Here is a 27,924-nt window from a genome sequence, read left to right on the forward strand (position 1 = left end):
TTTGCGTATTTATGTTTTTAATTTCTTTCTCTTGTTACTGATATTGCTAGCACTTCTAGAGCTGTATCAAATAGTGGCAGAAAAAGGAAGCATCCTTACTTTACTCTGGCATTTTGCATATAATGCTAGTTTTTGGGTTTAGATACTTTTTTTTCTTTTTAGACAATTGGAGTTAAGTGACTTGCCCAGGGTCACACAACTAGTAAGTGTCAAGTGTTTGGTCTGAGGCCGGATTTGAACTCAGGTCCTTGCTAACTTCAGGGTCAGTGCTTTATCCACTGTGCCACCTAGCTGCCCCAGGTTTAGAGACCTATTAATCACATTTTTAAAAAATATCCTTTTATGCCTATACTTTGTTGAGTTTGTTTTTTCTTTCTTTTTTCTTTTTTTAGTGTAAAGGAGTAGTCCTTGAAAGCTGAAAATGTAATCACAGAAAAGGAGCAGGGATGTTCAACTGTAAAAGATGTGGTGATCCTGAAAGATAAATCTATGACACAGTAGTACCTTTAATGAATTAGAAAAAGAACCAATATAAGTAACCTTTAAAAGTCATTTCACTGAATCTAAAAAACAAAGCATGGAAATGGAGAAAAGAAATCTACAAGAAGTAGCACGGAACTGAAAAGTGTAGGCAGAGGCAACTACCACAAATAACGAGGTCAGGAGTCAGAGAGAAAGAAAGAGACAGACAGAGACAGAGTCAGAGAGACAGAGAGAGGCTACTTGGGCCACTCTGACATTCATTGAGTCATAACAGAATTGCTGTTACTGAAACCCACTTCCCACACCAGCTACAGATGACCAAGATGATAACCCTCTACCTCCTTTTTCCACTTGAGCTTCTTCATGGGAACCTGAAACCTTTTCTTTTGGGCATATGGTGGATTTTTATTTACCTTTGTTTTAAATATTTCCTTAGTCAGTCAATAAACATTTATTAAGTGCCTATTTGTGCCAGGCACTATGCTATATCAACATGTTTCTATGTAAAGAGTAGATTATATTTATTAGAAGTATAGTTGGTAGGAAGCATCTATGCGAAAAACATCCCCACAGAAGAATTAGAGAGAAAGATCTAATACTGAGGTGTTTTGCCAGAAGCATTATATCTGACTGGGAACTTACAGCTAACAAAAAGATAAAGACCATTATAGGTTCCTTGTTACTGCTTTGCAGAGTAGTAAAGCATTTATTTTTGAGAAACCCATTTGGGGGAAGTATCCATAGTAGAGTGAGTGTAAAATAGGAGTGGCTGAAAAACCATGATCACCACATTGTAAATTTAGTATTAGTATTAGTATTTAGTATTAGTAAATACCAAATGAATGATGTTGCCTTGTCTAAAGCTTTTTTTGCATTATTTAATTAATAATAAGAATAGCTAACATTTATGAGGCACAGCCCTCCATTGAGAGGTAGGGGACAGGAATTGTATAGATCTAGAGAAAAGGGTTTGTAATAGCTGCTGAAGAGAGCATGATCATCAATCAGGAAAAAATTAAAAGACTGTAGTGAGGACCCAATTGAGATTAGATAAAGAGTTTCTAGTGTAACCAGTTGGTACAGTTGTTTTACTTTCTCCAGAAGAATTCTTAAGTTCCTGAGTAAGAATAATAACAGTAGATGATGAGGGTAACATAGGGTTGGGAGTTTGGCAAAAGAGAACTGGTAATCAAGCAAAATGGGAAGGAAGTCCAGGGTAGCTAATAATGTATAGTTGTACTTACAAGACTTGGAAAAGAAGGAAGTGAGGCAAGAGGAGAACAGGTAGGAGTATAGGAAGTGGAAGTTATAATGAGAAAAGAGAATGGATTTAGAGGGCAGAATGAGATATTGATAAAGAAAACAATGTGGTCAAGCAGTAAAGTATACTAGAAAAATGGGGGAGGGGAGAGAGAGAATCCCACTTATAAAAAAATAATTATGGTGATAAGAATGCTCAAGACACAAACCCTGAAGAAGAGAATGACTCCTAAACATTACATTCAAGGCCTCAAAGAAAGACACAGCTTGGGCACAAATTCAACTAGAAATTCTGGAAGAAAGTTTTTTTTTAAAGAGTTTAAAGAAGTGTTTGTTTTTTTTTAAATAAATGAAATGAAAGTGCTAAAGGAAAAATATATAGAATTGGAAAGGGAATTAATAGTTTGGTACAGGAAGTACAAAACCTTACCCAAGCAAAAAAAACTCCCTGAAAATTAGAATGAACCAAATAGAAAACAGTGACTTCATGAGACAATGAGAAAAATTAAAATAAAGTCAAGTAACTGAAAAGGTCAAAGAAAATATAAGATATCTTATAGCAAAAACAACTAACCAAGAAAACAGATTGAGATATAATTTAGGAATCACTGGAATACCTGAAAGTCATGACTGAAAAAGGGCCTAGACATCTTGTATCCTTACAGGTTCTGAGTGTACTTTGGAAGGTTGACAATATATGAAATTATAAAAGAAAAGTGCCCAGACCTCTTAGAACCTGAGGGCAAAGTGTAAATAGGAACAAAAAATTGGTCACTTCCTGAAACTCCAAAATGAAAACTCCAAAGAACATCATAGTCAAAATCCAGAGTTTTCCAAGAAAAAAAAAATACTGCAAGCACACAGAAAGAAAGAATTCAAGTACTTAAAAGTCAGTCAGATCACATGTGATTTAGCAGTCACCACTGAAAAGAAGCAGAGAGCTTGGGACACGATAATCAAGAATGCCAAAATTCTAGGCTTAGAACCAAGAATAATTTATCCTGTACAACTGAGTATAATCCTTCAAGTTGAAAAATGGGTCTTTAATGAAATAAAGGACTTCCAAGTGTTTCTGATAAAAAGACAAAGCTGCATAAAAATTCAGAAGTTCAAACACAGGAGTCAAGAGAAATGTAAAATGGTAAATATTAACAATAATAAGGGACAAACAAGGATAAACTGTTTATATTCTAATATGGAGGGATGATAAATATGTAAACCTTCAACCCTATAATCATCAAGGGGCATAAAGAGAGTCTAATTAGACAGAGGGACTGAAAGTGATTCTGTTATATCTCGATAATGTTAAGAGAAGAATGGAAAGAAAAGGGAAGGGAAGAGGAATACATCTGAACCTCACTCTCATTTGAAGTGGTCAAAAGACGGAAGAAAATATACACCCCTCCCCCCCACACACATCTGGTTACAGAAATACATTTCACTCATCAAAAAAATGGGAAGGAAAGGAGAGAAGAAAGAAGGATGAAGTAAAAGAAGGGTAGATTAAGGAAGGGATTAATCTAAGCAAAACAATCTCTAGGGATATATAAAAAACATTTATAATAGCTCTTTTCACAGTAGCAAAGAATTGGGAATTAAAGGAAGTGCATATCAAGTGAGGAATGGCTGAACAAATTATAGTATATGAATGTAATGGAATAGTATTGTGCTATAAGAAATGATGAAAGGAATAGGGGCAGCTAGGTGGTGCAGTAGATAGAGCACCAGCCCTGAAGTCAGGAGGACCTGAGTTCAAATCCGGCCTCAGACCAAACACCTGATACACTTACTAGCTGTGTGACCCTGGGCAAGTCACTTAACCCCAATTGCCTAAAAACAAATAAATGATCAAATAAATACATAAATAATGGGAGAAATAATTTCAAAGAAACCTGGGGATACTTGTATGAAAAGTGAAATGAGCAGAAGCAGGAGAACAATTTATACTAAGACATCAATATTGTAAAGGCAACTTTGAAAGACTTTGGAACTCTGATCGTTATAATGACCAACCATGATTCCAGAGGATTAATGATGAAACATGCTACCCACCTCCTGATAGAGAGGTATGGGGTTCAGAGAGTACAGAATGATGCTTTTTAAAAAAAATATGGCCAATGGGGTTTTACTTTTCTTTCTTATTAATGGGGGAAGGAAGGAGAAATGAAAGTAAAGGAAGACAGATTTTCATTAATAGGGGAAAAATTTAATTTTACAAAAATGAACATGGAGAATTACTGTGGATCCTTAGTGTCTCTGCTTCTAGCTGGGGAGCCAGGATCTTTCATAATTCTGAAGAAAAATAAAGGAGCTTCATCCTAAAATGGCAGAGAAAGAGGTATGTATCACATGTATCACAATAACTCATCTCCCAGTCTCTGAGTACTTTGACCCTACTTCCAAGTAACTTAAGTGGGATACAGTGGTGAAAGGACTGGATATGGAGTCAGACATTTACTACCTGTGTGACTTTGGGCAAACCTTTCTGGGGCTAGGCTTCCTCATCTGTAAAATGAGGGGTTTGACCAGATGACCTTAAAGGTTTAGTCCAGCTTTAAATATATGCCATGAGGAACATAAGAAGGGTGGACATCTAAGCAAAATTTTGAGAATGTAGGGCATGTTTCCAGGAAATAAAGGTGCAGCTAGAAGCCTTCAAAGCAGCTCTCCTACCTGCAAGTCTGAATCAATCCTGTCCTTGTTCCCTCCTCCAAAGAATTCCCTGTCAACAACTTATTCCCAGGTACTTCACCCTCCCCAGGAATCTTAAGGTCTCTGGGGAATAAACGAAAAGTAGCTCTTTACCACAGAAAATCTGGATGATTCTACCCTACAAGATCTTAAGCAGGTTTATAACAGATTTACCGAATGCAGTCCAAGAACCACTTAATACAAGCGACTCTGTTGACCCTTAAGTGAGAGGTCATGTATTGCCTCAGCAGCAATTCTTTTCCTCTCATTTCAGCACCCAAAAGATGTTCCAGTTTTGGTCCCCAGGAAAGCCAAAACCCTTCCAAAAATCATGGAATAAAATTTCTCTTTTTATTGGTATATATCTTGTAAAGGAACTTTTCCACAAATGGCTAGTTGTCTAATAAAAACTTTGAGCAATCTGACCCACTAACCAGAAAGTGGACTGTATTCGACAATACATTCACTCGGGAGTCATCTTGTGTTCCATTAGCTAGAAAGCTGCATATAGGTCTTATCTCCCCTATTAGACTATAAGCTACCTGAGAGCAGAAACTATACATAATTCACCTCTGTGTCCCTCAGAGTGCTGAGGTTACACATAGATATTTGTCAAATGAATGAATAAAATGAAGAAAAGAGACAGAACCCCACAAGGGCAAGACAGCACCAAAGGGAAGGTTTTAAGGAGTCTCTGCCCTACAGGTAACTTTAGTAGACAAAATCCTGGACTTCGAAGTCAGGAGTTCTGAGTTTTATCTCAGCTCTTCTAGTTATGTTGTTGTGTGACTATGATCAAGGCAAAGAATACAAAAATGTCGGAGCTGATGGGGGCCTAGGGACATCAGCCAAATCTAAGTCTCTTGACCTCTCTAAGCCATAGTTAGCTCATCTACTGAAAAAAAGAAACAATAAAGGTACTTGGACTCCTTGTTTTACAGAGCTGTAAAGGACTACACTGGGTGTTCCTTAAAGTATAAGAGAGATAGGAGTTACCCTTCATGCTTTTGCTGAGGTTGGCCCTGCTTACTTTACCTGGAAAATGGAAGCTCTTCAAGCAGGTATATTTTGGACATGTTCAGAGCGATGACATTTCAGCCAGTGTTTTCCCTCAGCCCTTAGCTTCCCATTTGTAAAGTAAATGGTTTGACTGGATGACCACTAATATAGGAGAGCTTCACTAACAAGCTAGGAACCTGTGGCTTTTCTTCCTAAATAGGTTCTGCTACCCCTCAGGGGGAGATGAAGGGAAGAAAGAAGGTAGAAAGGAGCCCTGAACTGAGTTCCATATTTCTGCCACGGAGCTGCATTTCCCTTCACTCTCCCCACCTTAATCATGCCTATATGCCCTGCCTAGAAAGTCCAATGAAGCTCCCTATAAAATAACACAACTAAGAAAAAGATTCAGGAGTTTTGGAGAACCAGAAAAATATGCGAGTTGGAAAGGACCTCAGAGAACATTTTCTCCAGCCTATACCTGAATAAGAACTATCAATCATACTATCTCCAACAAGCAGGCCTCTAACTTCCTCTTGGAAACCTTGAGCAAAGGGAAACTCATTACCTACCAAGCTACGGTGTTACACATTTGAAAGACCCTGACCATTCTGAAGTTTTCACTTGAGCTGAAATTTGAACTTCTTTCTGTAACTCAAAATTCTGCCCTCCAGGGCCATGCAGAACAAGTTCTAGAAGAAGGTGAGGAGAAATGGTAGCTATGGCGTGGTAGGCACTTCACAATCCTTCGGTGTTCTGGACATCTCTTTTTAACTGTTAATTCACTGTAGAGAGGAGAAATTAACTCTGTTTCATCTTTAAATGCTACAACTAGGCATAGGAGTCTAGCAAAATACTTAGAATTGAATTAATTCTGTAACAAGTAAAAATTCCATCTTAACAATAACAATTTTAAATGTGAACATTTTCTCCCCAACAGAACTGTTTTAGTTCCATGAAGGTAGGCCCAGAGTAATAATGCTTTATTAATCTGGTCAAATTAACAAATTCTAAACAGACAAAGTCCTGAGTTGTGAAGACCTTACACTCTTACAGAGATTCAACATGTCTGACTAAAACTTTCCTTACAATCGTTATCTTGTAAGGATTACTAACCATTCCTCAATCTTGATACTTCATCTCCCATCCTTTTTTTTCTTTTATCCTGGAGAAATAAACTTTATTAGGCTCCAGGGGTAGATAATCACAAGTCAGAGGCATTGGTACCTTCTATTCCCTGGGTTTCCTTCCTTCCTCGCAGAGGAGGAAGCTACAGGCCATTCCCCATACTTAGGACAAATCCCCTCCTTATCCTCCCTCACTTCTTTAAATCCTTGCCTTTCTTTAAGGTTTGACTAAGGGGCCTTCTCTCCAGTGAAAACTTCCCTTGATCCCCTCCAGTTGTAAGTTCCCAGAATTTCTTAATATTATCTTGAATATCGTGTGCACGTTGTACACCTCCATTCTAGCAAACAAATGTTTATCTCCTTATTTAGTCAATGCTTTGTTCATTTCAGATATTAATAAATGTTTGTTGAATTGAAGGTCTCATCAGCTATCACGAATTCAATTATCATCTCTATACAAAGACTCATACTAAGTTCTACACATCTAGTCCTAATCTCTACTGAGTACTATTCTTGAATCAATAACTAACTGCCTATTAGACATTTCCAACTAGATGTCCCTTAGGCATCTCAAACTCAACATTTCCCAAACAGATCTCAATTATCTTTCCCCACAAACCTATCCCTCATACAAACTTCTCTGTTTCTGTTGAAGATACCACCATTCTTCCAAATACCCAGATCTAAAAACCTGTGAGGACTGTTTCCTCTCCCTTGCCACCTGTATCTAATTAATTGCCAAGCCCCCTGTCAATCCTACATCCTTAACATCTCTCAAATCCATCACCTTCTGAAATTAATATTCACTGGGTGATGACTGGTGAAAAATACACTGAATAAGGGTAAAGTGACAGCAAAGGCTCTGCCTATGTGTTATATCCATATAATTTCCTCTCCTATAGGAACGCTGGGCTTTTGAATGTGCAAGCTTCAATTAAAAGTATTTCTACATTCATAGTCATTTTCTCTCAAGTATGAATCTTCTGATGCTTAGTAAGCTGTGAGCTCTGACTGAAGGCTTTTCCACACTCCTGACAACTATAAGGTTTTTCTCCAGTATGAATTTTTTCATGTTGAATAAGGGATGAACTCCTACTGAAGGCTTTCCCACATTCAACACATTCATAGAGTTTTTCTCCAGTGTGAATTCTCTGATGTACAGTTAGTTGTGAGCTCTGACTAAAACCTTTCCCACATTCAACACATTCATAAGGTTTCTCTTCCATATGAATACTTTGATGTTGAATAAGGTGGGAACTCTGAGTGAAAGCTTTCTCACAAACATTACATTTGTAGGGTTTCTCTCCAGTATGAGTTCTCTGATGACGAATAAGTTGTGAATTTACACTGAAGGCTTTACCACATTCATCACACCCATAGGGTTTTTCTCCAGTATGAGCTCTCTGATGCTGAATAAGTTGTGAGCTCCAACTGAAGTCTTTCCCACATTCATGACATTTATAAGGTTTTTCTCCATTATGAGCTCTCTGGTGTAAAATAAGGTGTGAGCTTTGACTGAAAGCTTTACCACATTTATCACACTCATATGGTTTCTCTCCAGTATGGATTCTCTGATGCTGAATAAGGTGTGAGCTGCAGCTAAAGCTTTTCCCACATTCAAGACATTCATAGGGTTTCTCTCCAGTATGGATTCTTTGATGTTGAATAAGATTCGCCCTCTGACTGAACGCCTTATAACATTCATTACATTTATATGGTTTCTCTCCTGTGTGTGTTCGTTGATGTCGGATAAGTTCTGAATTTAGATTGAAAGCATTACCACATTCATTACATTTATATGGTTTCTCTCCAGTGTGAGTCCTCTGATGTCGAATAAGTCGTGAGTTTAGACTGAAGGCTTTCCCACATTCATCACATCCATAGGGTTTCTCTCCAGTGTGAATGCTCTGATGCTGCATAAGTCCTGAACTACAGACAAATCCTTTCCCACATTCATTACATTCATAGGGTTTCTCTCCAGTATGAATTCTTTGATGCCGAATAAGATTGGAGCTCTGACTGAAGCCTTTCCAACAATCCTTACATTTATAAGGTTTCTCCCCAGTGTGAATTCTCTGGTGTCGAATAAGTTCTGAATTGAGATTAAAGACTTTCCCACACTCATCACACCTATAAGGTTTCTCTCCAGTATGAATCCTCTGATGTCGAATCCGATCTGAATTGTATTTGAAAGTTTTACCACAGGTATCACACCCATGGGCTTGCTCTCCCATGGTATCACTCTGGTGTAAAAAGAAACTTGGATTCAGACCAAAGTTTCTCCCAAATTCACCACATTCCTGATTTTTTTCACCAATGGAGGTTTTGTTGTAGTTTATAGCCACTTTACTGAAACCTTTCTCCTGGACAAAAGATCTCTCCAGCATCACCTTGGTAGAATTTCCCTGATTATTTTCTAACTTTTCCCCAAATGCACAAACTTCTCCAAAAACATGTTCCCGAGGAGCATCTTTTAAAGGTATTTCTGAAGTCCCTCCAGGAGATTCTACATCTTCTGAAATATCCTCTTTTTTATAAGATGTCTTGTTCTCAGTACCTATCTCAGAATCTGAAACAATAAACAAAAATGTTTTCTGTACGGGGAGAAAGGAAACTTCTAGAAGAATATAATCATTGAAATTAAGGTCTAAGAGAAGTAGATGGCTTTGATAGCCCTCAAAATTGGCTTCAAAAGCTAGAAAGAAAAAGGAAGTAGTAAATAAGGGCTGGGTGAAAAGGAAGAATGAAGTCTTGAGGAAAGTAGTCTATACTTAACACAGTGCCTGGCGCATTGTAACAACTTACCTAATGTTTTAACCTCATTTAATCTATACCAGAGGCAAAGGGAATAGATAAGGAGAGCTAGTTGAGAAGGGTGGGAGGTTTAACCAAGGGACAGACAGGGCAGAGGAGCTCATGATGAGCAAGAAGCTTAGTGAATAAACAAGAAGGAAAAGAGATGAAATGGGGCTAGATAGACAGGAGACTTAGAGAGTAGGGGCTAGGCAAATGTTGAGGAGATGAAGAAGTGACATCCTGAGCAGGTAGGTGTGAATGGTGGACTAAGGCAGAGAAACCACTGTGGGGAGCAAGAGTTAAACACAAAGTAAAGAGCTCCTTCTGACTGGTTCCATGGTGTTTATCACCTGGGTACTCCTGAGACATGCTGGGTCAACTTCTCATTCTAACAGGAGCCCTTGAAGGGAAACCAATGACAAGGTAGCCCTTTCCCTAGTCACATTAACTTTTCTCATGTTAATGGGAGGAGTGCTTCCATTTGTGCTCAGAGCCATTCCCTTCCACCATGTTACAGACCCTCCTCCTTACCCCATCTATAACAATTCACTCCCTTGGATTGCTTCTCCTCAGCCTACAAGCAGATCCTTATCTTCCTAAAGAATCTAACACTGGACATCTAACCAGCATTTGCTATAATTTCTTCTCTTCTGAGGTCTTCTCTATTGGACTCTCCAATCTGACTTGTGGCATAACATCAAGAACAATATATTTCTTACAATCATTAAAGGCCTCCTGATAATTCCAAGTTACCCTTCTTCCTTCATATTTTCCTTAATTGCTTAGTTGCTAGTGATACCTAATGCTCAGGCCTAATTTCTCAGCAACATTTCTGACCTAAGCTCCTTGGATGCTGCCTCAAATGGTTTACCTCCTACCCCTTTACCAGTCCAAGAGACTTTCTAGAAGCACTGTATCAAGCCACCTTCTCTGAGAGTAGGAGCTCCCCATAGCTCTATCCTTGGTCTTTTATTCTTCTCACTATATAGCATAATCTTAAGAAATATAATTGTTTCCCTTTGGCCACATGTTCCTTTGACATCATTGTCCTAGAGAGTTGCCTGAGGCACTGAGAAACACAGTGCTTGGCACATAGCAGGCACTTAATAAATGTTTATTTGATTGATTAATTGATCTGCCCAGGATCATACAGCCGATATGTATTAGAGGCAATACTTGAACCTAGATCCTCTTGATTCCAAAGCCAGCCTTCTCTCCACTACACCATACTGTCTCTCCAGTGTGTACATAGTAGGCTTTTATTAACTGTTTTCAAACTCCTTTGCTTGGCTTTAAAGGTCCTCCACCATCTAATGCCTACCTTTCCAACAGAAATTCAGAGTATTTTCCACCATGCACTCTATTCTCCAAACAAACTAGATTATCCTCTATTCCACAGACACATCCTAAGCTTTTCTACCTCTCTTTGTTCCCTTAGCCTAAAATGTCCTTCCAACTCTACTTTACATGCTATCAAGCCCAATTCCAATGCCACTTCCTTCATTAAGCCTTTCCTGATCCCTCAGTCAATAATATCTGCCTTCCTGCTTGGATGTCACCTAGCACTTTGTTTTGCATCCCTCTCTGCACTCAGTATACTATGTCTTATAGTTATATATTTACCTTAACCCACTACTACAAGACTGTGAACTCTGTGACAGCAGGAACTATCTTACCTAAATTCTGTGTACCCCTCAAGTGACTATCATAGAGCTTTGTACATAGGGCACTTCTTGCATAAAATGAAGGAGTTAGACTGAATGATCTCTATGTTTGTACCACCTCTGTGATTAATGGCTAAAGTCCTTTATAATCCCAAATCCCTTCCAGGGCACCCTAGTGTTGTTGTTATTCAGTCATTTGGTCATGTCCAAGTCTTCATAACCCCATAGACCATACTGTCCATGGAGTTTTCTTGGCAGATACTGGAGTGGTTTGCCATTCCCTTCTCCAGTGGATTAAGGCAAACAGAGGTTAAGTGACTTGGCCTGGATCACACAGTAAGTGTCTGAGGCTGGATTTGAACACAGATTTTCCTAACTGCAAGTCCAGTGCTCTAGCCACTGAGCCACCTAGCTGCTTCAAAGTGCCCTAGTGTGCTGTCCCCAAACTTCTAGAGCCTATAGGCTTCTCTGTGAGACCCATGAAACACACATGCAGCCAGCTGGATAATTCCTACCTAACACTCTGCCCTTTCCTGGAAATTTTCATACTCTATGCTTATACTCCCTATTTGATTCAGCTAGAGCCTCTTGCACTAGCTAGTACCCATCAGCTTCCAACCGTAACATTGCAGACAAAAAACCAAGTGGACTTGCCTGAGTAAGAATTCCCTCCTTCCACAAAAAACTCATTACCTTCAGCTTCTTCATTGAGCTACCCTAGTGTAAAAGCACTATAATTCAGGTGTCCTGTACCAAATAGAAGTGATGGAGACCTCAGTGGAAATGGATGGGCCAAGTCCAAAGACAGCTTCCTGAAGAATTAGCACTGAGACACCCTTACTCATCAGCCCGTGATCCAAAGACTAACCTTCCCAGTGTACCAATAACCACAGTGGTTATATATCCTTCCCATGTTGCCCTTCATCTTCCATTCTCCAGTTGTCAAGAATTTCATTTTCATTATGTGAGTTAAAACATACTGTAATAAAGTACTATTAATTTATGCATTCCTTGTCTGTATGATTCTTTTGTGAAATCGCTAAATTCCCTAGATACCTATATTCCTCTTATACATATTTCTGTATACTGTATTTCTCTATAATTACTCAAGGCCTCTTCCCATCATTTGATTTTCTTTTACCCCTCAATTTTTTCTAAAGCCAGTATGACTATTTTCGGAGATGATGACATAACTCCCATTGACTCTCTCTCTTTCTCTCTCTCTCTCTCTCTTTCTCTCTCTCTCAATCTCTCTCTTTCTCTTTGTCTCTCTTACCTCTTTCCAAGCTTTCCCAAGTGTCCTCTCTTTCCTCAGTACCCTGCAGCTCCAGGTCCCATGGCTCTTCTCCTTGTTCCAGTTGGAAAATCAGGTCTGGTTTGGAGACTGGAAATCCTGCTTGTGATAAAGGAAAGGGATGGGTTGGTTTGTGTTGTGGGAATTCAGAGTGTTCTCAAGGCTCAGTTCTAGTTCCCTGATCTACAAGGGAATGTCAAAAGAGGCTATGATGAGAAGACAGCAGAGCTAAGTTTTTTGAAGAGACAATATACCAGGAAGGGCAGGAGCAGCAAAGGAGCTGAGGATCTGGGGACAGACAGAAGATAAGAACTGCTCGTTCCCCTACACTAAGAGTATAGGAAACTGTCACTAATGAGGATCTTATCCCCCAAACCCAAGAATTTATGATCTGACAAAAAGCTAACACTTATGGCAGCTAGGTGGTACAACTGGGCCCAGAGTCAGGAAAAACTGTTCCACTCTTATTAACTGTGGGACCCTGGGCAAGTCCCTTAACTTCCGTTAGCTTTAGCTTCCCCAACTATAAAATGAGGACAATAACAGCACCTACCTCATGGGGCAGTTGTGAGGATCAAATGAGACAATATTTGTAAAGGGCGTTAGCACAGTGCCCAACACACAGTAGGTGCTATTTAAATGTTTATCCCCTTTCCCTGATGGAAGTTTTAGGAGCTCCCCAAAGAATAGGGAGCTCAGAGGGCAAGAAAATGGGGGCCTCAAGCCTAGCAGAAGGAAGCTGCCCATTAGCTCCTCTAGAAGGAACAGACTTAATCCCTCGAGCACAGGAAGAGCACAGCAGAGCTACTCAACAACCTAACAACCCTTGAAAAAGGGGAAAGCTAGAAAACCCCAGGGGGAATGGGGCAGATTCCAGAGAGTGACCTTACCCAGGCAGACCAGGTTCCCATAATTCTCCAGCATGACATCCCTGTAGAGGGCCCTCTGAGGAGAGTCCAGGCACATCCACTCCTTCCTTGTGAAATATACAGCCACATCGTCAAACATCACTGTTTCCTGAAACAGCACATTCCTGCTTCCTCAGAGACAATCCCCAGGCCTCCGTGGCGGACAGATTGTCACGGGGGCAGGGTCAGTGAGGGAAGAAGACTTTAGAGGGTGGAGAAAGGGAACTCTGTGCGTGTATACGGGCAGTTTTCACCACTACCTGATAGGTCTGAGTTAGCAAGGCTAGCTGTATAGAGGCTGCCTAAATTCTAAGGGATGGGATACCTGCACGTAGTCAGGTGACAGCACCTTCTTCTCTGCTAAAGTCCACTCTGTCTAAATCCCGTGGCTGAGAGCCACATTGCTGCAATCAATCTACCACTCTTCTAGGCATTTCTCCCTCCTTTCTCATGGAGCTCAGTACCTGGCTCAGCCACTGCCCTTATGTAGAGACTCCAAAATACGTGGTCCCTTGGATTTCCCAGCCTTCCAGTTCCTCCAGTTATGAGCTCAAGTTCATCGACCAAGACCTTCATTCTACTTTGGCCAAACCCAGAGGTGGGCACACTCCACAGCCACGATCCCATTTTACTATTTTACCTCCAGACTCTCACACCCTGAAACTTCCCCTTTCAACCAAAGTCTCTACAGCTTCTATTTTTCCCCTTAAAAATGTTCTAGAGATGAGTAAACACAACCAATCACTTAGAATCATTTATCAAGCATTTCCTATATAGCCACAGTGCCTGGCTACAAAGACAAAAAGAATACAATTCCTGCCCTCAAGAAGCTTACATTCTCCTAGAGAAATGTATTCACAGAAAAGTAAATATAGGGTATATGTAAATGATTTTTTCAGGGGGGGATGCTAGCAAATGGAGGAGTTAGGTCTCCTGGAGGAACTGGCCCTAGGACTGAGCTTTGAAGGGAACTAGGGGTGACAAGAGGCTGAAGTGAGGAAGGAAGGGCAGCTAGGTAGTGCAGTGGATAGAGCACTGGTCCTGAAGTCAGGAGGACCTGAGTTTACATCCGGTCTCAGACACTTGACACTAGCTGTGTGACCCTGGGCAAGTCACTTAACCCTGACTGCCTCACCAAAAAAAAAAAAAGAAGTGAGGAGACAGACCTTACTTTGAGAGGGCAGCTGTACAAAGGCCACAAGCAGGAGGTAGAACGTCACATACAAGAAGAGCAAAGAGACTAATTTGGCCAGAATGGTGAGTGTGTAAGAGGGAGTAATGTATAATCAGCCTAGAAAAGATTGTGAAGGTTTTAGTGACAAACAGAAAAGGTTCTATTTTATTCCAGAAGTAATGGAGAGTCACCAAAGCTTCTTGAGCAGGGACATCAGTCCTAATATCATTTAAGGGGAACAGTACAATGACAAGTCAGGGAAATAGGAAAGGTTTCCCTTTATGGATAACACAAGCTAACAATTCTAAGAGGTAAAGGTGAGAAAGAAGTATATTCCAGAGATACAGGACAGCCTACAAAAAGTAAAGGAGGTGGGAGAAGGAAGTCAAGTTTGGAGCACAGCCAAGTAGGATGGACTGGCCGGAACACAGGGTACATGGCTAGAGGAAGGTTGTAAAGGGTTTTAAATTCCAAACTGAGACATTTGTATTTTATCCTAGAAGAAATAGTCACTGAAAATTCTTGATCAGAAAATTCTTTATAATACCAAGTAACATCTGAGGTCCCTTCTAAGATTTTATAACTATAAGACAAAGTGATAAAACCTAAATTTATGCATTTGTTTTTAATTTTTTCATATTTGTTTTTAAAGTTCTCATCTTTCTTGCTCTTTTTGCAGGATCTAATACTTAACTACCTCTTCTTCCCAGATATTCTCTCCTTCATGGGTCATAACACTGTTACACTGTTCTCTCCTGGTCCTCTCTTCCTACCCATCTAAACCATTCCTTTTCAGCTTCCTTTGCTAGATCCTTATCCATATCTTGTCCCCTAAAGATGGATGTCCCTCAGGCTCTATTTTGGGACCTCTCCTCTTCTCTCTCTACACCAGAAGCATCAAACTCATCAAGTCAATAGAACTCCCACTTAGAACTGCCAGGTGCAGCTAAAATCAGATGAAAACATGACTGGGAAATGTTTAATAAGATATAAAAAATTCAACACAACCTAGATAATGCTGATTTGTTGTTTCTAAGTCAATCTACAGCTTACAGGGATCTCATTGCTAGCTGAATCTGACACCTCTGCTCTAGACCATCCACAGCATAAAGTGGTCGGATCTTGCCTCCACACTGCTTGCGTCCTTTCTTCATCTTTGCATTCTGTCCGCTCAAACCACCTCTATTCTAATTCGTGCCCTCACCATCTCCCTGGACTACTGCAACAGTTTCCTACTTAGACTCTTGGCTTTTGCCCTCCCTTTTTTTTCTAGGATAAACCAAAAATGCCTCAGCCTGGAATTAAAAACTCCCACAATCCAGATCCCATCTACTTCTCCTGTCACATCTCATGTTACTCCACACACTCTTTCCATTCCAAAGTGGCCTGCTAGTGAATTCCTGCAGAGAAGTTTCCAAAACCTGCCTTAGTGTTTTTATACAAGTAGTGCCCTAATAGCTGGAGTGTGCTTCTTCCACACCAATGCTTTGCAGAATCCTTTGCTTCTTTCAAGGCACAGACCAGGAGCCACTGTCTACTCAGGGCATTTCCTGGATTCCACCCCACCTCACCCCAGTTATTATCACTTGTTCTCCATTGGAATTTTGTTGTATTACTTTGTATTTACTCTGAATGTGCTTACACACACACACACACACACACACACACACACACACACACACATATACACATACATATATATGTATACACACACATATACACACATATATACATACACATATACATAAATTATATATACATACATACATACATACATATATGTGTATGTGTGTGTATATCTATATCTATATCTATATATATGTACTGTGTCCTCCCAGGAGAATGTAAGCACCCAGAGGGCAGGGGCTATGCATTCCTGGCAATGCCTGGCAGAACTAAATATTTAATAAGTGCCTGTTGAATTCAACTGGTGATTCTCATTAACTACCACGAATTCAATTATTATCCCTCTGCACAGGACTTCTGGATCTCTCTCTCTCTCTCTCTCTCAGTTCCTGGAGGAACAAGGAAGAACAGGAAACCATCTATATGGCTGAAGAAAGGAGAAAAGAGGCAGGAACAAATTACCAAATGTTTGTTGGACATCTCTGACTAGATGTTTCTGTAGGCATGTCAAACTTAACACATCCAAAACAAAACTCATTGTTTTTCCCTCTAAATAATACCACCCCTGCTCCAAATTTCCCTATTTCTGTTAAAAATACCAACATTTTTCCTCCGGTTACCCAAGTTAAACCTCAGAATTATTCTTTATTCTTTCCCGTCTTTCACTGCACTCCTTGCCCCCATCCCCAAGCAGGCATCAAATCTTGCTGATTCCAGCCCCATAACATCCTGTTTCCATTCCCTTCTTTCTGCTCAGAGGACCATCTTTCTACCTCAAACCCCCATCTCCCTTAACATGGACTAAAGCATGAGCCTCCAGTTTTTCCCCTCCCCAGAGCTGCCAAAGTAATCTTCCAAAAGTAAATTTCTAGCGGTATCTCTCTCCCTCATTCAAGAAATTCCAGTGGCTCTCTATTGCTACTAGAATGTAATGCAAAGTCTTCTTCACCTTAGCATTTAAAGGCTTCACAATCTGGCTCCAATCTGTCTTTCTAGGTTTGCTGTAGGTGATTCCTTTCCACTAGTTCTGTGTTCCTGCCAAACTCATTTATTTTCTGTTTCCTGTGCTTGACATCCTATCTCCTGTCTCCGAAGCTTTGCACTGACCATCTTGTACACCTTCTCCTCAGCCTCTTAGAATCCCTGGCTTCTTTCAGGCCTTTGCTGAGGTGCCACCTCCTATGGAAAGTCTTTTTTGATCCATCCGTGTACTTAAGAATACTCCCTCTCTTCCCTCTAGGTGTATTCCTCCCTCCTCCCCGGAAGAATTTAAGCTCTTTGATGACAGGGACTGTTTTTTGTTTCCTCCTTGCACTGTATTCCCATCACCTAACCCAGTGCCTTATACATTGTAGGCTCTTCACCAATGCTTGTTGGATTCAAATGTAAAATCAATATAGGGGCTGAATCTTAGTCTCCCAGATAGCACAGTGCATTGAGTCCTGGACTTGAAATCAGGAATACCTGAGTTCAAATCCGGACTCAAACACTCACTAGCTGTATGACTCTGGACAAGTCACTTAACCACTGTTTGCCTCAGTTTTCCCATTTACAAAATGGGGATAATAATACCACATACCTCCCAGAGCATCAAGTGGAATAATATTTGTAAAGCACTTTCCAAAACCTAAAGCATCATTTGTTATCTATTAATATCATCCCCTGGCGTGTATAAATGTTGCCTTGCCCATAAGAGGCTTTCAATAAATATTTGCTGAATAGGTGAACACAAAATAAAGTAATCTCTGTTTTTTATACACCATGGTCCATCTACTGGCAGCCACCAAATTGCAGGTATTACTTCCATGAGAAATGAACCATCTTCAACTGGGCTTACCTCATGTAAGACTAGAAGAGGGAATCTTGTCTAATGTGAGCACAAAGAGTTACAGGTTCTAAATTCCCCCTTACAGTGATGCCTTTCCTGGACTGACCTTGGGCTGATTATGCCAAGGAAATTCTCTGGCTTCCCCAATATTTCCACACAGAAGGGCTTGGGCCAAGAGAAGCCAAGAGAGTCTTGGGCCACTGTCTGAACTGAATCCAGAACAGAACACTGGGAACCCACGGAACCCATCTTTGGTCCTACTGACCTGATGATATGAGGGTGTAAACAAGCTGCATGGGGATGTCCCAGCCAGGATGGAAAGGGGCTATATAATCATCACGTGTATAACTTCTATGATCTCTGAAACAGATGGGGGAAAGAGAGCTTCCCTAAAGGAAATCATGGCAAAAACAGCCAAGAAACTACCTATATGTAGTGTCACATTCAACAGAGGGGTCTCGGGTTAGGGCTCTGCATAGGCTTTACTGAGCAAAGAAGATCCAATGGAAGAGGAGACAAAGCCTCACTTGGCAGCAGTTCCCAGACAGAATTATAGAAAGTAAGGCCCAGCTGGGGGTTGTGAACCACAATGACCGCAGCCTCCAAGCCCCATCTAGAAACAGGGCCCCAAACAGGCCAAGTACCCCAGTGACGCAGAGAGTGACCATGGGCCCTGTATTTGTTATGCCTACAATCGTGGGGAAGATGAGGGAAAGGAAGAGGTTAGGGGGAGGAACCAGGAGCCATCTCTTCAGCTGAAGAAAGAAGACAAGTGATGGAACCTCTGGAAGGACAGCTCACCTGGGACTTGGCCAGTATCGGGAACACAGCTGCCATTACCAAGCCTCCTCGGCTCCCTTAGGGAAAGGGGCAGATACCTGGGGAGCAGGCAGAGCTAAGGGAAAACAGAGGAGCCATGAATGAGACCAGACCTTTCCTGAAGCTCCCTCACTCACTAGGATTCCTCTCCTTTATAGGAAATGAGGGGGTCCTGGGCACAGCCATTTCCTTAACATTCTCCCTTTCACTAAACCACCATCAGTCACCATGACCTGCGCCCCTAAACAGTATGGGAACATGTCTGAGGCAGCATAGCAACCTATGGAAGAAGGTAGAAATAATATCCTTACAGTAGAAGGAATCACAGGCAAATAGACTAAATAGAATTGAATCTTGGATTTCCCACACTCTTTCCCTCATCTAATGTGAACAATTCATGAATTAATAGCATATCATTAAGGGAAACTTAGTTGAAAAGTCCACACAGTCCTGAGTCACATCATAGAATCTCAGAAGGTTAAGCATCCAATCTTGGTGAAGCATGAATCTTGCCTACAAGCTCCCCAACTTCTCCAGGTGGTCCATTCCATTTCTGAGGAGCTATAATTATTATGAAGTTTTCCCTTATACTAATCCAAAAGTCTATCTTTCTGTAACGTCTTCTCAGTAGTACTGGTTCTATCTTCTGGGGCCAAGCAGAGTAAGTCTAATCCCTCTTGCCAGTGACATTTCAAAAACTTGAAGATTATCATTAAGTCTCCTCTAAGTTTTCTCTTCCCTAGACATTCCCAGTTCCTTCAACCAATGCTTGCGTGTCATGGGTTTCTGTCTTTTCCCCGCCCTGGCTGACTTCCTCTGGATTGATTTCATGCGGCAAGGTCTCTCCTAAAATATGATACCGAGGACTATACGCGGCACTCAGATGCATCGGGCTAGGGCAGAGGACAGAAGGATTAGCTAACACCTCTCTCCTTCTTGCCAGTTCCCTCTAGGCACTGTTTTTAAACAGGTGTTTACCGTACCACTCTGCTCTGGGGCTAATATCTGATGTTCTAGCAAGGCTTAGGAAAAACCAACTTTCACATAGCTCTAATCCCTGGATTCTCTCTGCTTCTTACTAGGACAGGAAAAAAAAAACGGACCCATGAATAAGAATCACACAGTCCTGAAATCTCAAAGCTGGACAGGACCTTAAAAGGCCAGGAAGCAACCAATTAATCAACAAGCAATTATTAAGTGCCTGCTATGTACATTGAGCTAGGCCTTGGGATGCAAAGACAAAAAAGAAAACAGTGCCTACCAGGAAGAGCTCATAAGAAAACAGAGCTCGACTTTTCCGATGGCAAGGAATTGGACATTGAGGGGATGCCCATCAATTGGGGAATGTCTAAACAAGTTGTGGTATATGATTGTGATGGAATATTACTGTGCTGTAAGAGATGATGAGCAGGGTGCTCTCAGAAAAACCTGGACTTACATGAACTGATGCCGAGTGAAATGAGTAGAACCAGGAGAACACTGTACACAGTAACAGCAATATTGTCAGATGATCAGCTGGGAATGACTTAGCTATTCAAAGCAATACAATGTTCTAAGACAACTCTGAAGGACTGATGATGAAAAATGCCTATCCCCAGAGAAAGAACTGATGTTATCTGAATACAGATTGAAACATACTTTTTTTACTTTATTTTTCTTCAGGGTTTTTTTTTTTGGCCTATGTTTTCTTTTACAATATGACTAATATGGAAATGTGTTTTGCATGACTACACACATATAACCTATATCAAATTGCTTGCCTTCTCAATGAGGGGGGAGGGAGGGAGGAAGGGAGAGAATTTGGAACTCAAAATTTTAAAAATGAATGTTAAAAATAGTTTTTATATGTAATTGAGGAAAAAGAAAATACTAAAGAAAAAAAAGAAAGTGGGGCTCAAGCTGAGCTTTGAAGAAAGCTAGCAACTCTAAAGGACAACCAGGTGGCACAGTAGATAGAGTACCGGGTTTGGAATCAGGAAGACTCATCTTCATTAGCTGAAGCATTACTTACTAGCAGTGTGACCCTGGGCAAGTCACTTAACCCTGTTTGCCTCAGTGTCCTCATTTGTAAAATGAGCTGGAGAAGGAAATGGCAAACCACTCTAGTATCTTTGACCAGAAACCCCCAAAATGGGGTCATGGAAGAGTGAAATGACTAAAGAACAACAAGAGATTCTAAGAGGCAGTTGGTGTGGTGAGGAGGGAACACATTCAAGGCAAAGGCACAGAGACAAGAGCTGGGAGTGCCCTGTATGAAGAACAGCAACAAGGTAAATTTGTCCAGACCAAAACGTGCATGAAGGGGAAGAATATGGAATAAACCTAAAAAGGTAGGCTGGGGCCAAGTTTTGAAGGCCTTTCAAAGCCAGTGGAGTTTGTATTTAATACTTGGGATAATGAAGAGCTACACTGAGAAGGTGATGACATGGTCAGACCTGTGATTTAAGAATATCACTATGACAGCTGTGCAGAGGATGGTTTGGAGAGGAGAGAAACCTGAAACGGCAAAACTAACTAGGAGACCATTGTAATCGTCTAGGCTGGAAGTGACGGGGTGGTAGGCAAATAGACATGGGTGGAAAGGGATCAATGTAAGAGGTTTCATGGAGGAAGAAACAAAACTTGGCAACGGATATGCAGGTGCTTGCTCTGGCAACATAGATACTAAAAACCCATATGTAGAGTGAAAGACTGAGGGGTTGGGGATGACCCCAAGGTAACAAACTCAAATTACTGAAAGGGCAGCGGCATACTCAAGAGAAATCAGGAAGTTGGGAGAAGGAGAAATCTTAGGGGGAAAGCTAATGAGTTTTATTTGGGACACATGGAGTTTGAGATCCACAGGAGACTCAGTTCAGAATGTCCAGACTGTAGGGGTGGTGAACCTGCTGGCTTAAGGCCACATGTGGCCTTCTAGGTCCTTAAGTGCAGCCTTTTGACTGAACCCAAATTTTGCCTTAAGGTCAAAGGTTCACCACCCCTGGGCCAGAGCTAATAGCAAAAAAGAAAAGCGAGAGATTGAAACATGTTTTTTAAATACACAGCAGGAAGACCAGAAGCAATCAGAGACAAGCAGAGAAAAGCTTTTTAAACATAACATGTTGACTATATTGTATACTTAAAAGTTTTAACAAAAAATTTAATGATAAAAAAAGTGTTCAGAGCTGAGAATACAGTTCAAGATTACAGATACAAGTCTAGGACTCTTATGTATAGCTAATGAGGTCACCAAGAGAAAGGATAGAGAGGCAATGCCTAGAGCAGAGCCTAGGGATACATTCGCAGAGGGTAGGCTATGGACAGTGTTCTAGCAAAGGATATTGAGAAGGAACAGTCATGAGAATGCATGAAAAATCCAGAGGACAGAGTATCCAGAAAAGGATGGTCAACAGTGCCAAAGTCTGCAGAGAGATCAAGAAGGATGGACAAATCCATTCGATTTGTCAATTACAACACTTGCCAATTTGTAATTTGTCAATTACAAGATCACTGGTGCTGTTACATACCAATTTTGTTATATGGGATAGCTATCTGGGAGGAGAAGGAATACAGGAGGAAATTTAGGTAATGTATAAAAGATATCAATAAAAAAATTTTAAGGGATCATTGGTAACCCTGGAAAGAGTAGTTTCATTTGAGTAATGAGGTCAGAAGACAGACTGCAAGACTGAGAGGAGAGGAAACAGAAGCAACAAGTGTAGATGGTCTTTTTCCTCCCTGGCTTTGAAAGGGAAGAGAGATATAGTATGAGGGGATGGGAGGATCTAGTGAGGGTTTCTAAAGATAATGAGACCTGGCTGTGCTTGTAATCAGCAGGGTAGGGGCCAGTAGAGATTAAAGATTAGAGAAAGGTGGTGATAGCTATGGGGAATCTGCTGGAGGAGATGGAAGAAGACAGTATCAAGGGCACAAGCAGAGAAAGGGGTTGCACTTGACTTAGGAGATCTAAACCACTTCTGGTCCAAGCACTGAAAAAGAATCCCTTCTGCAACATCCCTGACAAGTGGCCATCCAGCCTCCACATGGACACCTGATAGAAGGCTCACTACCTGTTGGGGCAGCCTATTCCACCGCTAGAAGGCTCCAACTTTAGAGACAACATTACAGTGACACAGAGGATAAAAAACACTCCACTCACATAGAGTCAGAAAACCTGGGTTCCAATCCTACCTTAATCTTACTATGGGCAAGACCTCTCAGGGCCTCAGTTTCTTCATCTGTAAAATGGAGATAATAATACCTGTACCTTGTAGGGTTGCTGTGAGACCAGCTCTGAGAAAATGTTTGTAAAGTCTGGTAAACTTAAATCAATATATGCACCAGTTACTCTGACAACTACAAGTTTTTCCTTACACTGTACCAAAATCAGTCCCCCTGTCCCTTTACCCACTGCTCCTCATTCTGCCCTATGGAACTAGATAAAATAAATCTAATCCTTCTTTTGTTCACTGGCTGCCCAAACTGTTCAGGGGCTTATTCCTAACTTCCCCTGCTCCCCCACCCACTTTGGGGTAGGGCTGCTCAATATGACCCATTTTTGGCACGTGTATGTGTTAGATGGTTCGGCAAGGTTGGTGGGGAGGGGGAGGCAGAGAAACGAATCACCACTGACATAAATCATGGAAAATGTTCAGGCCTTTCAGAAATTTCCCATGATAAAAACATATGGCCAGAATACAGTACAATGTAAGCTCCTTGAGGGTAAGATCTGTTTTACTATTTGTTGTCTTTGCATCCCTGGCATTTGGCACAGTCTTCCATTTAGCAGGCTCTTCCTAAATGCTTTTTGGATTGGATTGGAACACAGCAAAGACCTAACATTTACAAAAGGAGAGCAAAGAGATAAGTACAGAGTATAGAGATAGAGTTAGAAGAGGCCTTGGAGATCTTCTAATTCAACTGCCCATTTTATAGCTGAAGAGGAGGATCTTGCCTTCACACAGATAAGAAGTAGTGGCACCAGAATTTGAACCCAGGTTCTGACTCCAAAGCTAACACTCACCAGTTCACTACATCCTTCATCTGTAACACCCTGTCCACGTGCCTGTGGCCATATCAAGCCTCCTGGTTACTTGCTTTCCCTTCAGTACCTCATTCACCCTTCCTCTCCACAATTATCCTCAATTTCATACTTGGGGACATCTCCTCGATCACCTTGGTTTCTTGAGCAGTCAAACTCACTATCTATGACATCCACAGACATGAGACTCCACCGTCACTGACAACCATGCCATTTCCATGTTCTTGAACTCCACAATCCCCCTTTTCGGTCATAATCTCTTATTCTTCCATCTCTTCCTCTGTTTCACTCCTGCTAAAATCTACTATTCTACATCTTCACCATGACCTCTAGTCCTTCCTCTCCTTTCTACCCTGTGATCCCTTCTCTGGCTTCATTCTTCTCACCTTGCAGTCTTGATCCTATAGATAACCAGTTCAGCTGCACAATTCCCTCCAAACCTGGGTTCTTCGCCCCCTTGTCCTACCACAACCATTCATGCCCTGTCAGACCTCACAGCTGGTTCATCCCCATTATCATCCCATCAGAGTCAATCAGGTAGTTCAATGGATAGAGCACTGGGCCTGGAGTCAGGAAGACCTGATTCAAATCCAGCCTCAGACACTACATGTGTGATCCTGGGCAAGTCACTTAATCTCTGCCTACCTTAGTTTCCTCACCCGTAAAACAGGGATGTAACAGCACCTACCTTAAAAGGTTGTCATGAGGGTCAAATGAGACAATATTTTTAAAGCACTTAGCATGGTTTCTGGTATATAATAGGCTCTAAATAAATGCTTATTCCTTTTCCTTCCACACCCCATGTCTCTTCTTGCTCCTACACCCATAGAGAAAATCATACAACCGTGGTGACTGAGTCTACTACAATTCATATTATCTAATCTTTTTTTTTTCATATTATCTAATCTTAAAAGGGCCCTTACTACTATAAGATAGCAATCTTTATATCTTTCCACGGGGCAGATAGGTGGTACCATAGATTGAGTGCTGGGCCAGGAGTCAAGAAGCACTGAGTTCAAATCCTGCCTCAGACACTTACTAGCTGAGCGACCCTGGACAAGTCACTTAACCTCTGTTTCTCTGAGTTTCCTCATCTCTAAAATAGGGATAATAATAGTAGCTTTTCTCCCAGAGATTTTGCGATGCTCAAAGGAGATGATCATTATAAAGCTCCTAACAAGAGCATGGCAGTACATAAATGTTGTCTATTATGAATGATTTCTCTAGCATGCTCCCTTCACAGCTGTTTTAAACATTCTCTTTGACCATTCTATACCTCCCTTTTTCTTTCAGCAGGTGACTTCATCTCTTATTTTATTGAGAAAAATGGTGCCAACTCATACCTCTGTTACTCCACTCCTATAAATCTTCACCTTTCTTTGCCTCTTTTGCTTTAAGAAGAGGTAGCTCAAAAAAAAAAGTAGCTCTTTTCATCAAACGCTCACCTTTCAGTTTGTACCATTAGATTGGAAACTCCTTGAGGGTGCAGCCTGTTTTTGCCTTTCTTTGTATCCCTAGCATTTAGACAGAGTCTGGTACATAGTAGGTACTTAATAAATGTTTGTTGCCTTTGTTGTACCCTTTATCCCATCACTTCTTCTTTCTTCCAGGAGCTTTCTCCCCCAGAAATCATTCTCCCTGTCTCATCTTTCATCTCTTTCTTCCTATTAATTCTTTACCCACTGCCTACAAACATGCCTATGTCTTCCCCATCCCTAAAAATTCTTCATTTGACCCTGCCATCCTCTCAAACTATCATCTTCCTTTTCTACTCTCATTTCCTCACTGCCCATTCACTATTCAACCTTTTTCAACAGGTTTCCAACCCCACCACTGTGCTGAGCCTTAGAAGTCAGCCTTTGAGGTCTGACTCCCAGATGAGGAAACTGAGGCCTAGAAAAGTGAATTACCCAAGGTTTGCAACCCAGGTCCTGACTCCAAATCCAGGGTTTGTTGATTCCTCAATGAGCCCGACTCTGTAACATACAGATAGAAAGACATCCCCACAGACACATAGCTCTGGGCTCTCCCTCTTTCTTGAACAGTCTGCGAAGTACTATTCCTAAGGTGTGGTTCTGAGTCACAACCCTCCTTTGATCAAAAACCTTCAGTGGTTCTCCAGTACTTTTCAGGTTCTCTTCAGCCTGGATTCAAGGCCCTCAACATTCTGGGTCTAACCTGTTCTATCTTATACTAGTACCCTCTAGATATTCCAAGTTTCTGCCAAATTTAGCTCCACTAACGTCTTCCACTGTACTAGAAGAAATATCTCTGCCCCACATCAGTGTAAATACTCCCTGCTCCCCTGTCCCACAGCACAGCCCTCTCAACTTTTAAATCCCCCAAACCCTTCCTTGCATAACATCCTTCCAACACACACACACACACACACACACACACACACACACACACACACACACACACATTTGCATGCACACCCCTCTAACACATGGGCATGGGCATAGGCATGCACACACACCATTCCAACACACACATATGCACAGATGGACATAAACATATCCTGCATGGACATCCTTCCAAGACATACATATATGCATGCATACACACACACACACACACACACATCTACATAAACACTTTTCCAACACACATACACATATACCTGTGTGAACACTCCTCCAACACACAGATCTACATGCATACATACTCTTCCAACACATACACATATGCATGTTTACACAATCTTCCAATATACACAGAAGCCTGCATGAACACCCAATACAAATACAAATACCTGCACGCACACCCTTTGAACACATGAATATACATGCATTATGAATGCTTACACATTCTTCCAATGTACATCCATACATAAACACCGGCCTCTCCTTGCCCCAACTCACCCAGGGAAGTCAGTTAAAAGTCTAACAACGGTCGGAAGTGGGTCCCCAACCAAATCGCTCCTCCCAAGAGCCTCCCAATGCCCCTGGCCGGAGTACTTCCGGGCCTGCTCTAGGCTGCTGGGAGGACTCATCCTCTCGCTGGTTCACTTGCCTGCTGGTGCCTGCAGACCTCTGATGGGGGAGGGTCGAGCTCCTAAGGCCGCTTGGCCAAGAGCCCGACTCCCTCCTTTCTCTATTTGGGAAGAAGTCGGGGCAGAGAAGGGAAATAGTGGGGGGCTTGGGCTGGACTCAAATTTGAGCCCCAAGTTGCTGCTCCCATGGATTGTCAACCACAACCCCCATCCCTGCTAGGCGCCCATTTCAATTCAATCCAATTATCTACACATGTTTTGGCTTTTTTTTTTTTAATTAAGTGCTCACAGGTCCAGCTCTGCAGCACTGGGATTTCAAAGATGAAAAACTATATAGTCCAGGGACTCCAAATGCTTGCAGTCTAATAAGGCAGCTATAGGTACACAAATAAATGATATAACGTAGAACATAGCAGAACCAAAGGAAAGATTCAAAGCGCTCCAGGAAAATTTAAGGCAGAGATCACTTTCTGCGGGGTGGGGGTGGGGGGATGTTGGAGAAAGTTTCCTAGAGCAGGTGGTGTCTGGCTGGGTCTTGAAGAAAGGAAAGGGTTTCAGCAAGCTGGTGTGAGAACATCAGTGCTGGGCAGTCTGTGCATTACAAAGAGGAAGAAGGCAGACCTACCTAGAAGTTTGGTTTTGCTGGACTTCAGCAGCCCATGAAAGGAAGTGGTAAGAGAAAGGGCAAATTGCGGATTGTCTAAAGTCAAAGGGTCTAGGTGGGGGAGAGAAGGAAAGGAGAAAGCACATCATAGTTTCAGGCCTTCATTCAAGGTGTTCAACATTTTGGTCCAACCTACATTGTATTACATTCCTGCCTTCAGTATATTCCAAGTTCAGGAATTTCCACTCGGGCAGCAGAGACTAAGACTACTTTGATCAGTGTTGCACTTTGAGAGTCTCTTACACGGGTGGGGAACCTATGGCTTTAAGGCTACATGTGACCCTCTAGGTCCTCAAGTATGGCCCTCTGACTGAATGCAAATTTCACAGAACAAATCCACTTAATAAAAGAATTTATTTTGTAAAACTTGGACTCAGTCAAAAGTCGGCACCTGAGGACCTAAAAGGCCACAGGGTCCCCACTCCTTAGTCAGGCATCGAATAGACTTCCTGATCACCTATTGTATTTGTTCTAGGCTATGTGGGAGAGGTGGATATAGAGACTGAGAAGCCACTTTCAGGTCTTGGAGAAACTTACGATCCATTTAGTACCTGGAGGCAGCTGGCTGGTCAGGCAACC

General features: G+C 41.5%; 2 protein-coding genes across 3 annotated transcripts in view; both read right to left on the minus strand.

Annotated features, from left to right (window-relative positions):
- LOC110214395 (uncharacterized) overlaps nucleotides 1-27,924 on the minus strand; it is a 66,483-nt gene that overhangs the window by 22,767 nt on the left and 15,792 nt on the right. Inside the window, 1 exon segment of the mRNA XM_078153825.1 lies at nucleotides 7,570-8,792. Coding sequence (XP_078009951.1) covers nucleotides 7,570-8,792 — 1,223 coding nt within the window.
- Nucleotides 3,928-26,613, minus strand: LOC110214394 (zinc finger protein 2-like). 2 transcript variants are annotated; one of them, XM_020995303.2, is made up of 5 exons: nucleotides 26,551-26,613; nucleotides 18,649-18,742; nucleotides 13,202-13,328; nucleotides 12,294-12,413; nucleotides 3,928-4,061 (listed from the first exon to the last, which is right to left on the minus strand). In XM_020995303.2, the coding sequence occupies exons 2-5, from the start codon at nucleotides 18,682-18,684 to the stop codon at nucleotides 4,057-4,059; spliced, it is 288 nt and encodes a 95-aa protein (XP_020850962.1). In that variant the 5' UTR covers nucleotides 18,685-18,742; nucleotides 26,551-26,613; the 3' UTR covers nucleotides 3,928-4,056. The 2 variants fall into 2 exon arrangements, with proteins under 2 accessions (XP_020850962.1, XP_020850959.1); XM_020995300.2 differs by having other exon boundaries at nucleotides 3,928-6,215.

This window comes from Phascolarctos cinereus, unplaced genomic scaffold (genome assembly GCF_003287225.1).
Source record: "Phascolarctos cinereus isolate Bilbo 61053 unplaced genomic scaffold, phaCin_HiC Scaffold_4;HRSCAF=312, whole genome shotgun sequence".
Classification (NCBI taxonomy): Eukaryota; Metazoa; Chordata; class Mammalia; order Diprotodontia; family Phascolarctidae; genus Phascolarctos; species Phascolarctos cinereus.